The sequence below is a fragment of the Phoxinus phoxinus genome (assembly GCF_949152265.1).
Source record: "Phoxinus phoxinus genome assembly, chromosome: 5".
Classification (NCBI taxonomy): Eukaryota; Metazoa; Chordata; class Actinopteri; order Cypriniformes; family Leuciscidae; genus Phoxinus; species Phoxinus phoxinus.
In genome coordinates, this window is record NC_136880.1 from 27,806,472 (window position 1) to 27,818,907 (window position 12,436).

General features: G+C 34.4%; 3 protein-coding genes across 8 annotated transcripts; 1 reads left to right on the plus strand and 2 right to left on the minus strand.

Annotated features, from left to right (window-relative positions):
- Nucleotides 1-3,154: 3,154 nt before the first annotated feature.
- ube2wa (ubiquitin conjugating enzyme E2 Wa) lies at nt 3,155-8,113 on the minus strand. 2 transcript variants are annotated; one of them, XM_079613555.1, is made up of 7 exons: nt 8,103-8,113; nt 7,771-7,826; nt 7,132-7,223; nt 6,036-6,138; nt 5,772-5,927; nt 5,602-5,677; nt 3,155-5,472 (listed from the first exon to the last, which is right to left on the minus strand). In XM_079613555.1, exons 2-7 carry the CDS (start codon nt 7,783-7,785, stop codon nt 5,459-5,461), a joined length of 456 nt encoding a protein of 151 aa, XP_079469681.1. In that variant the 5' UTR covers nt 7,786-7,826; nt 8,103-8,113; the 3' UTR covers nt 3,155-5,458. The 2 variants fall into 2 exon arrangements, with proteins under 2 accessions (XP_079469681.1, XP_079469682.1); XM_079613556.1 differs by lacking the exons at nt 7,771-7,826; nt 8,103-8,113 and adding an exon at nt 7,470-7,727.
- A 713-nt stretch (nt 8,114-8,826) lies between these two features.
- On the minus strand, nt 8,827-10,630 carry elocb (elongin C paralog b). Of its 5 annotated transcripts, none has more exons than XM_079613562.1 (5): nt 10,377-10,630; nt 10,129-10,204; nt 9,729-9,759; nt 9,442-9,585; nt 8,827-9,236 (listed from the first exon to the last, which is right to left on the minus strand). In XM_079613562.1, exons 1-5 carry the CDS (start codon nt 10,541-10,543, stop codon nt 9,046-9,048), a joined length of 609 nt encoding a protein of 202 aa, XP_079469688.1. In that variant the 5' UTR covers nt 10,544-10,630; the 3' UTR covers nt 8,827-9,045. The 5 variants fall into 5 exon arrangements, with proteins under 5 accessions (XP_079469688.1, XP_079469684.1, XP_079469687.1 ...); XM_079613558.1 differs by having other exon boundaries at nt 9,729-9,765; nt 10,377-10,628; XM_079613561.1 differs by lacking the exon at nt 10,377-10,630 and having other exon boundaries at nt 10,129-10,236.
- tmem70 (transmembrane protein 70) lies at nt 10,520-12,393 on the plus strand (the record flags this gene model as incomplete). The annotated part of the gene is made up of 3 exons (XM_079613557.1): nt 10,520-10,720; nt 11,530-11,629; nt 11,782-12,393. 3 exons carry the CDS (start codon nt 10,520-10,522, stop codon nt 12,225-12,227), a joined length of 747 nt encoding a protein of 248 aa, XP_079469683.1. The 3' UTR covers nt 12,228-12,393.
- Between the last annotated feature and the right edge of the window lie 43 nt (nt 12,394-12,436).

Consider the following 12,436-nt stretch of genomic DNA (forward strand, 5'->3'; position numbering starts at 1 on the left):
GATGAGTAAAAGCTCATATTTAGTCTAGAACTACAATAAACATCATGTTCACACACACACACACACACACACACACACACACACACACACACACACACACACACACACACACACACACACACACACACACACACACACACACACACACACACACACACGCCTCTGCACTTTGATTTGTCTCAACATGAGGACAGGAGAGCTGTCAGTCAATAAATGGGAGAACAAAGTAACTTGCGTTACTTATTTGAAAAAGTAACTCAGATATTTTGTTGTAAATGTTAAAAGTTTCGCATTTCCAGACTTATATCCTTGGATGCCTAATAAGGGACCACATGACAAAGAAATCAATAATTTTGACAGTGGTCTTTCTGAGGACGATGATATGTAAAGAGTGTTGCAAGCAGCAGTCATCCGTGTTACGAGATGGTGTACAATGTGGGATTTTATTTTACTTTTTATTCTTTGTATTTTTATAACTTGCTGAACCAACCAGAGATGTCTTGAAAAAAACCCAGCAAAATGCATTTCTTCTTCCTGCAGGGTGAAGATATGTTTTGAAACCGAAAGGACTAACATGTCTGATGTGTGATATGTAGGAAAAATGTATTATATTTGTGAGTGATTAAGATAATAATCAAAAGGGGCGAATTGACATTTTTTTATTCATTGTTTTATTGGACTAATAATATTTTTTCCTATAAGAAATAATGTATTTTCCCAAAAAGGTATAGAGATTAATACATTTAGCAAATTATCAAAATCCGTTTTTTTTTTTTTTTTTTTGCTTTGTCATTATGGTGTATGGAGTGTAGATTGATGTGAAAAAAGCAATTGAAAGGAGTTTAATATAAGTCAGTAAAAATGTGAAATTGAATCTTGCAATGAACAAGAACATGCGTATTATGTATTTATTAATCGTTGTTAACATTTATAAAAAAAATACAGTTTATTTTAGCTCATTAATTATATGTACAAGTAAATTATCCTCATCCACCCTATCAGTCCTATCACCAACACCCCTGTATGGATGTAACTGCATAATGAAAAGCCTGATAAATGAGTATTTCCCTGCCCACTCACATGCGGAAATACCAGTGACCATCAGAGAGAAACATCCTTATCAATGGAATGAGAGAAGCAGGGAATCACATTCAAATGTCATCAGACTGATTCACTTGTTCCTGGCCAGAGGGAAAAAGGGATTCTCTCAATTGTCAGTGATAGTCAAATCAGGAATGAGTTCAGGTCTTTTCACATCGGTTGCAGAAATACATTTGGACATTTACTGTAGGAAGTGTTTTTGACCATGGATATCCATTTTAATGTTTATTATCAGAATATCATGTCATGACTACATAGTGGTAACCAAAATAGTTCAAAAAGATCATGATGTTTTTTTCACTTTAATTTTCTGAAAGTGATGAAATGATCAAAATGACATTTACGTAATCGTACTTCAGACAGAGATACCAGTGTTACTAAACTAAACTGTCACAGCCTAACAAAAACCTGGAACATGCACTGACAGTTCAGTGAATAAAAGCCAACAAGTGACGCTTGTCTGTTAGATAACTCCACTTTCAGCCTAAATACCACAAAGCAATAATGAGCCCCTTGTACAAACTCAAAAAGTATGCAGCATATCCCTAATTAGAGATGACAGCATTGGTTGATTGGTCAATGTGAAGCAGCTCATTGTAAGGTGTTCGTGATGTGCTCTCACTGGAATCTGTTGTATCAGTTATTAATTATGCACTGACGATTATTTTGATTCTTTATGAATTGCTTTGAGCAATCTCTACCTTATTTAGCTCTTGGGGTTTGCAGCAAAAACCTTAAGAACAATCTAAGTTTTGTTATCATAAAAAAACAATGTAATATTTTTGGATGACCTATTTTTTTCTCAGATTTTTTTATCAAATGGAAAAAAATATTCCAGTTTATATCATAGTATTTGCATCAGTGCCCTGTTATCTCAGTAATGTTGGTTTGGCAACTCATTACAATGACACACGAAAAGCAGACCGCTTCCCTGTGGGGCTCCCCCAAATGTAGGCCCTCTGACTATAATAGGCTCAGACCTGCTCTGTTAACTCCCCTGAAAATGAACAAGCATGAGAGATCCCAGATCCACAATCAATCCCGTTCCCTTTACCAGGAAATGACACTCACTCCCACCATGCTCATTTGGATGATACCATTACATTGCCAATGTGATGATGTCACAGAGATATTTCAAAAGAGCAGATATCCTATGAGGAAAATCCTAAGCATTCGTACACCAGTTCCGTCTGACGGAAGAGAAAATCCGATGACTGTATTGTTCATCAGACAGAGGACTTTAGAATCACATCTGTATAAACAGTTCAGAAAAAAAACATTCCAGACTTTAAATGAAATGGCTCACTATCATTATTCAGTTTGAATCGATGATTCGCTAAAATAAATTGCACATCAAGAACAGAATAACAGAAAACACAACCAAATAAGTAAAAATACTAAGAATCATTCCTGATGACTTGTAAACTACTAATCACACGGTATACTGTTGGTTCCATGTGACTTCATTCTATAGGCTCCATTTTGCTCTTCGCTGGCCTCAGTCAAAGCAATATAATAAACAAAAATACATAGTAAAGTGCACTACTATTCTATTTGTATTCTCTTACTGTTTAACGTGCTTCAATACGTTAATTGTTCTGATACCATTTTTACATATTATTGTTCTTACAGAACTTGACTTAGTATCAAGGCATACACTACCATTACAATTTTTAAAGATTTTTTTTAAAGCAAGACTCCATTAGTGTCAGTGAAGACTTATAATGTTATATATTGTATATACAGTAGTCAACATCTGAAGTGGATCAAGTTCAAGTTCATCAAAGTTGTCCTAAGACAAGAACGGGTAATTCATGAATAAAAGTATTGTTCAAAATTCATGTATGAAAGGGGATTCAACTTTGATAAAAGGTTTTGATCCACTTCAAATGTTGACTACTGTATATATATATATATATATATATATATATATATTATATATATATATAAACTTTCTATTCATCTATCAGAAAATATTGATCATAATAATTAAGCAGCACAACTGTTTTCAACACAGATAACATTAAGAAATTATTCATGAGCAGCAAATAATCATATTTGAATAATTTATGAAGGATCATGTGACACTAAAAACGGTTGTAATGGTGTTGAGAATTTTGTTTTGTCATCACAGGAATACATTTTAAAATATATATTAAAATAGAAAACATTTCTTTTAAATGTTATTAATTTTTGATCAAATAAATGCAGCTTTGTATTAAAATAATCTTACTGACCCCAAACTGTGTAGATTACTGCTTTGCTGAGAAAGTGTCAGCAACAAACATGACTGTGAATGCAATGTAACTGCTTACATGCTATTACTGTACTTCCCTCTAGTGGACAGATCAGCATTCAACAAGCATTACCATAAATGGTAAAGTGTGTCATTTACATACTTTTCTTATACCAAACACAGTCTGTTGACAATTTTGAAGAGAACTTCATTATTCAAACAATATCTGAAGTCAAACAATATACATTTACAAAGTAGTATAATTAAAATACATGACAGCATTTCAAAATATATTACTTTAATAAGAACATTTTTTTTAAATAAAGTTAAATAAAGTTAACAAAACAATGAAGACAAACTTTACGTTTTCTAAAGCTAACTGCATGAAAAAGTTGTCTTTTTAAAAGAATCTTACCCAGCACAGCAGGATACAACCAATAAATCAAATATACAATTTTAATAGAACTAGATAGAGCTTCACATAAAAGATAAAGTGATTATGTTTAAAGTTATTTCTTGTTTTAACTACACAAAATGTGGGTCTATCTATAAAACCAGTGCTTAAACCTTAACCCATAAAGCATTTCTTTGTGTAATTCCAAATTACCTTTAAGATCATGTTATATGATAAACACACTGCATATAATCTGTACATATTCGTAAATATGACATTTATCAGAATAGTCCTATACACCACACCCAGCTACAAAATTAAACTTAAAATGGCTTATTAGGGGACAAGGACCAAAGGTGCAGGGCATAGTTTTGTTTTAAAATAAACTATAGTTAAGTATACCGATAAAATCTTCATGTACAAATTTGCCCTGTTCGAATTTCACAGTGCATAACCAAGCAAGGAAAAGATAGACATCTGTCTCTGCTTTTGATTATTGATTCATTACATTACAGTCGTTTTCCTTTAAAGGGGTCATGACATGGATGTTTTTCAATTATTTTAATATGTTCCTTGAGGTTCACTTGTAATGTTAATAAAAAACTAAAAAAAAGAACAATGTGGAAAAACTATTATTTTCATCCTTCATTCTGACACTCCTTCTGAAATGACAAGTTTTTAAGGGGCGGCTCCTTTAAAACTTGTCAATAAATGGTCACTGTTTTGATTGGTTAACGTCATTGCATAGGAAACTGTAATGGTTTGAAAACATTATTCATTACACTGTGCCTCGTCTACAAAAGAAAATGTTCCAAACAAAAATATAACCCTCTGACATGATCCAGGACACCATTAAAATAAAGCACCCCCTTGTGTCTGATGCGGAGATCCTTCTGAAATCTGTACAGAGACACAAATGAGCTGTTTACTGGACGCCTCAGAGCGAACCTTCTTTCACACTTTCATTTGTCCTGTTGTCAACAGCACAAGCGCGTAGAGTAGGCCCATGTCAGAAAGTGAACGGGCATCTGTGTTCTGTATCCAGTGTAGACAGCATCAGTTATTATAATGGGTTCTATTTGCTTTGATGCGACATGACGCTCACATCCAGTGTAAGCAAATGTTAGCCGTTAAGCGACTGAATGCCAGTAGGCGGGGCCTATGGTGCTGTGATGTATAACTATTCATCAATGTCTTGCTTTGTAGGCAGTCATATGCAAATATATTTGACCACCTGACATCACAGGTCACCCAATATCAGAACAAGCCATTTTTTTGAGCTTGATTTGTTTATAATGGAGGACATTTCAAGCTATACAACTTTTTAAAGATGTTTTAATGGTACAAAAACCTCTATGTCAAAATATCAATGCAAATTTGATTTCTCATGTCATGATCCCTTTAATTCCAAACCCACATGAAGATATTATTGCAAAAACGGTAAAAACCCTTAGAAGCGTATGAAAGAAAACATTACAACGTAAATCAAATAACCAAAATGAAAAAGAAAAGAAAAAGCTCCACATCTCGATTCCATCAAAATATACTTGCCGGGTGGGTTACATTCCTGCAGTTTTATGCACTTCTTGCAGTCAGCAGAAGTGTATGCCTAATCCATACATAAATCACCATCCCAGGGTCTGCTGGTTCAGTCTTAACCCAAAGACTGTCATAAAGTACTTGATGCACTTGGAAAAGTTTGTTTATTTATCAAAATGGTGTTGATACTAGCATGTGTCATCTGTAAAACAAACAAAAAAAGAAATAAGTATACAGAGACAGCAAAGAAAACTAAGCTATTTGATCATATCTGTTTTAATACAAACTCACATGAATAGGAGTTATTGAGAAGATAATGGGATACACTCACCATGATACCACCACTTAGTTTTCTTTGGATTCTTATTACATGTCTTTACATAAAATGAGTTATCTGGAGGACGTCGCTGAAACAACGACAACAAAAACAGCTCATTAGACAACCATAATGAATTTCACTTATACCTTTCTCAATTTGGTTAACTAAAAGGTTAAGTTTACCTTTTCTTTGCAGCTTGACAGCATGCTAATAATGCTTAAACAAACAGATTGCACAGACAGAGCTGGTGACCAGTCTTCCGTTAAAATAGATAAACAGATGTGACCGTTGCTATAGACGTGCGGATGGATAGGTATATTCTCTCCGGTGAACATTACCTATAGAAACAATATGTATTAGCAACAAGCATTCAGCTTTGATACAAAAAGACCAAACAAAAAAACTAAACAAAAACACCACCATATATAAGGAGATTCACAATTTACCTGAGGTGAATCAAAAGGATATCGACCACTGAATTTGAACAGGAGTTGAAACTTCTCTCCTTCATAAAGAGTACCTGGAGCACCATCCATATCTATAAACCACCTGGACAAATACAAGAATAAAATCATTGATTCATTGCTTTGACTGAAATAAACATAAATGAACCCTTTCAATACAGAAATTAAACCAGTTAAAGGGTTAGTTCACCCAGAAAGGAAATTCTGTCATAATTTATTCACCCTCATGTCATTGTTTCAAACTAATAAAACACAAATTAAGATATATTTTTTTAATAAAACCTTTGAGATTTCTGTCCTTCTATTGAAAGTCCTTTCCACCAAAACTTTGGTTATTTAAAAAGATCATAAAAACACAAGCAACAATAAATAAGGTTTGGTCATGCAAGTATTTGATGTGCTCAATGTATGCATGCAGGTCAATGTTTATAAGTGAATAAAAGCCTAAATTAAATATGTTTATGAAGCAATCGTTACTCTTTAGAAATGTCCTCTTTATGAAAAGATTTGGTAACAAAGACTTTCAAAGGAGGGACAGAAATCTTTCAGGCTTTATTAAAAATATTCTCATTTGTTTTTCGAAATGATGGTGTCTTATGGGTTTGGAACAACATGAGGGTGAGTAAACTACAGCATTTACATTTTTGTGAGAAGTTAAAGTCGTAAATGAAACAAAAGAATTGACAGATTATTAATTACATATTTTTGTACATCGTAAAATTGAAAAAATTATATAGGTTTTGAGAGTGGCCATTGCTCAAAACAAGTGGAGGAAGATAAAAGTGAGTTTGCAGGGGTGGGGTTTAAGTGGACTAAATGATTGGAGAAGCTGATAAACGTCACCAGTCTGTTGTTTTCACCGGAAGATCCAGTTATGACATTTGGATTAAACATTACAAGGTCAAATTAAAAAAGAAACATGCACAGTTTAATTGTTCACAATAAGATCTATAGCATGCATTTAGAAAATAGATTAATTTTCATGTCAACAACTTTAGGGAAAGGTTGCAAACTGTCAAAATATAATCCAACTAAACTAACTGCTTGATCTAGCACATTTACACATCTCACAACTTACTCAGTGATTGTGTTCTGTACACTTCTCTCATTTAGTGTCATTCCAGGTGGTGGATCACTTTGTAATGCCATCAACTCCTTTTGTAATCGCTTCTGGGAAGTGAAAATAACTTGGGTTAAGGCACAACTGAAAGTAAAAACATGACAGCCTTCTTACGCTATTAACATTCTAAACTATTAATACATAATTTTAATTCAGTGTGCGTGGTTTTAAACCATTCGCCTAAATTAAATTCGAAATGTCTGAAAAATACAACTAGCAAGCAGACCGCTAACACAACGAGCTAGTCAAACAAACGATTTGCAGTGCTATAGAAACTAGCGATTAAGCAACATTACAATTGTTTACAGCTCCGCAAGAACTCTGCTACATAATCATTCCCGTTTCACATCCCGTTTAAGTATCGTCTTCCACCGCTACAACTGTGATGTGACAGTGCATAGTTTGTTGGGCTGTCATACAACGTTAGCTTACAAAGTAAACAAATGTGCGTACGAATGAAACAGCGGACTGTCCTATGTTCAGATTGCCACAGACAGGGACATAGGACGAAACCCGGTACGTGTCACAGCTAAATGCGAAAAATGGTTTACATTGTTATTTGAAAATAGTTGCTTGTGTATGTAGGGAGATATTCACCTGCATAGACGCCATGATGGAAAGCCCCTGTAGTGAGGCGATTGGCCGAATGACGTCTAATCAGGGTTTTCACGGAACCGCAATGCAACAACATTCAGTTTGTTTGTAACAGTGGGAGGCACTACTGGTGAAAATAAAATCCTATTTTACAGGCTAAAATAGTATAAAATACTTATTTTTAATAAGAAACTACAAAACAATTGTATTCTAACATACAAACTACGGATGCATCATTTAAATGGGGAGAAAGAAGCGTGTTGCTATACTTTACTCCAGCGAAAATTACTCAGGTGGGGTTATTTTTGAATGTCAGTTTCTTATTATGTACATACCTCGAACCTTCCTTCAGATTAGCGCAGGAAAAAAAAGAAAAAAAAGGGTGTGTATATGGGGTAGTAGCATGGTGCCATTAAACATGTTCAGCTAGCCATTTTAGCTAAATGTAAACTAGAAAAAAGCAAAATGTTCAAAATAATATTTAATATAGGCCTATAATTGTATGTTTTATTAAAGTTTGATGACTGCTAGTATAGTTAAACCTATCTAGACTTATCCCTTGGTGTTGTTAACCTTCAAAAATATTTGTAAATGCAGTCATCCACAGAAAACAGAAAACCAATGTTCAATTTAAACCCTTATTTTGGATAATTACTATTTAAAAATATAAAAGTTGAAGTGCACATAATCTTCACAAATTAGAATTAAATGAATGAACAAAATATTTTCAAGAACAACTGAATTTATTCATTAAACAACTGATGAATGAATACTGCGGACAATTACAAGACTTGTCTGATGAATCCACATGCAGAAAATGTATGACAAATCTACAAAATCTATCTTTTAGGTATGCACCTTTGAAGTTGGTTCGCAACCCACCATAAAACCAAAAGAACTGAATTTTGAACTTGTTAACACAAATATATACATTGTAAAACTACATGTCTGTCTGACTCTAGTCATGTAAAATAAATTCCATGACTCTAGTCATTTAGGAATCCATCACTCCGGCCAACTTTATTTTGCAATACAGAAATTATGTAAGTTAATACTGGGTCAAAGCTTAAAACAATAAAGTAAAATAACTTTATTTTTTAAAGCAATTACATGTTAAATAGAACAAGTGAACAAAACTGTTATACCCCTTATTCAGCACAGCATACCTCTGTTTGCAAACTTAAAAGTATTTAAAAGCAATAAAATAAACCAATAATAATTTGCTTTTCATATTTATTCTGCAGCCAGACGTGTATATGAGTGTTTCTTTTTTTATGTTTAACAATCTAAGAAGTTGGCAGCCATCAGAAGCTCCAGCGCTATCTCTGGGGCAATTGGAAATTCTGGGATTTCTGTTGAACTATTAGTATAGCGGACTTTGTATGTAAAGTACATGCACACTTTAGAAAGAACGTGAGATGGGATCTCTCGAAAGTTGACTTCATTCGTTTCATTCTCCGCAAACTGGCCTGAAAAACAGAGATAACGCAATGTTACTATCACCTTAAAGCTTAAATTAGATAAAACAAAAATAAAAGAACCAATACAATACACACAACATGAAAACACATTTAAAGAGTATGTGGAATAACTACTGTTGGACAAAATTCAGGAAGATCCTATTCTTATATGCAATTCAAATTTTATTCATTTCATTTGGTAACTAACACTCACCAGGACCACTAAGCATAGCTTTGATTGTTCCAGATGTCAGAGCATGTTCTCTCTTCACAATAAACTCATGGCCATCAGAGGAGATTAATTTCACATACATGGCATCTGGCCCTTCACAGCCACCATAGGTCTTTTCTTCTCCATCTAAAATGTATTAATTTGATCATACACAGAAATACATTATACAGATATCCCTTAATCTAAGTAATGTATGTTTATTCTCACAATAAAACAACATTACTAGGTCTAGAAGGAGTTAATTCATTGGTTTAAAAAAAAAACCTTACCCATTTTTACTGCCTTCTCTTCTCTCTCTCTCTCTCTCTGAAATATTAAGAGAGAAATGATCAGTTACCACGTAATGTAGATAGTAACAACGAACATAATGTTAATGAAAAGGGCTGCAGAGACCAAACAAGAACCAAATATATTATCAGATTTATATTGAAAAATCGGATATTTTTATTGATATTTGGCACAAGAATATAACCGATCCACGAGTCCTGATGCAGTCTGGGTCAGGCATGTAATGTTAGAGCAGTAAATCATAGGCAATGGGTTTCCTTCCCAGTTAGCTCAAGCAGCACTATGTACAAATCGTATTTTTCCCAAAAATATTTCAGGAGACAGAATTCGCACGAATCAAGATTAAATAATCATAATTAAATACAAGATACATTGTCTCACCTCGCTAAGATTGAGCTGGTCAGAGCAGTTTCTTTTTCGGTTTTTTTCTCCGATGGGCTTCTGGCAACTGCTTCTTCTGTTGTCAGTGCGGACAACAGGAAACAATTGTCAGGCAGAGAATCCATGCACTTCCGTTACAGATATTACAAACTTAGAGTCCTCCTCAATATGCTTTAATAATTAATATCACATCAGAATTGCATGCTTTGGTTGAATTGACATTAAAGTGTGATGTGTAAGATTTATACTTCTTCACATCTGTGAGGTTTTTGTACAGTTCATCATCGATTACGAATCTTTCACTCGCACGTGTGTGCGCGCGCGCATCAAATTGCTTCCGGTGCGTTGTCATTTTGCTATCTAAGGAAGTGGGAAAACTCCACATGATAAAATGTATCAGATTGGGATTTTGCATGGGTTGCGGCGTCTGTCAAAAAACCAAGAACAGATCATCAGAAAAATCCAAGTCGGTGTTCGTCCGGTATCACACAGCAGTGGGAGTTTTTGCCACACTCATGCTGTAGTTTTAAAGGGGCAGGATAATTTGCTGCATGTGAACCGAAGGTCATTTCTAAAAGCCCATGCAAAAAAGGTACATAGTAGATTGCGTTTAAATATGCCATTTGCTTGCTGTTTACCTTTCTGTAAATGGTACGATTGTTTCTGTACATTGTTTATTGTTTATACCTGGACAGCTTTCATCATTAATTTGGCTTAGCACAGAAGAACATGGATCCTGTGCATAAACATAAAATGTTTTATTTAAATATTTGTTTATTTTGTTTTGAGCAATTATTTATTTTCTATTTTTTCAGAAAATGCGGAAATTTTCCTGCATGTGCTTTTAAGAAAAGCATGGGCTTTTTTCATAAATTAATTTATTATAATGATGTGTTCCTGAACATCTGTTGTGTTCCTGAACAACATGTGTTGCGACATCTAAAAGAACTATGATTAAAGTACAAATACATTTATTTTAATGTAAAAAAAAAAATGTTTAATTTTAATCTTAAATCTAAAAATGTGAATGTCTACACTTAATTGAGAAGCGGTTACAGTATTTCAGTGTTACACTTAAAGGGTTAGTTAACCCCAAAATAAAAATCCGGTCATCATTTGCTCACCCTTATGCCGTTCCAAAATCGCAAGGCTTTACTTCATCTTGGAAACGCAAATATGAGATATTTGAATGAAATCAGAGATCTTTCTGTCCCTCCACCGCATAACTATCACTTTGATGCTTCAAAAAGTTGTTTAAATAAAAGCCTACATTTAATCTGTTCATCATATACAGCTATCGAGTCTCTTCGGAAAATTTGGACTATTCGTTTTACAATCTCTTTATGAACTTTTTTTTGGGGTGAACTAACCCTTTAATTGCTTTGTTTGTTTGTACTTTAGGTTCAACCATACTTTGCTGTTAGATGGTATACATCCTCACCAGTTCAGCCTGAAGATGGAGAATTAATCTACACAGGGAGTCTGGGAAAAGCTGTCCTCGGTAAAATGCCTGCCATATATAGCACACACATAATTTACACTTGTAAAACACAATGTGAACTACAAACTGATATAGCTATCAGCTGTTGCAATGCCATTTATATTAGCTTCTAAAACCTAACCTAATGATCTAAGTCTGCTCTTTTGTTGTAGGTGTGAAGTTTTTCTCCTACTCCAGCAGTATGTTCAGTCTCTGTGTGATGCCATATGTCCTCATGAAAACAGGCATTGGTGTGAACAGCTTGGTCCTGCAAGTGGCTTTCTGTGGCTTTATAGGTTTCTTCACATTTATGACTCCTATTCTGCTCCACTTGATCACCAAAGGCTATGTAGTACGCCTGTACCACAACAAGGAGACCGACATGTACACAGCCATCTCTTACAGTGCCCTTCTATTGGAGAAACGGACTGTTTTCCATCAGAGTGATGTCAATATCCCTGCTGTGAGCAGGATGTTCACTAGTTTTTACGCCAAGAAACACTCGATGCTGGTCAACCCAATGCTTTTTGCTCTGCCCAACGACTACAACCACCTCATGGGTTACGACCGGCCCTTTTCCTTTGATACAGATGACTTGAACAAACCAGATAAAAGTTAACTTGTCCACCAACATTGGATCGATTTAGCTTGGGAAACCAAGATGTCTATATTTCAATGGACTGTTGTTGTGTATTAAATATTAGCAGGAATGATATGTCATCCAGTTTATTTGTGATGTAGAAACTTGTATAAAAGTGTAAATAAATGGATATTTACCATCTGCACACCCTATCTCAATTCCCTTCCTGCATCATGATGTTATCTTGT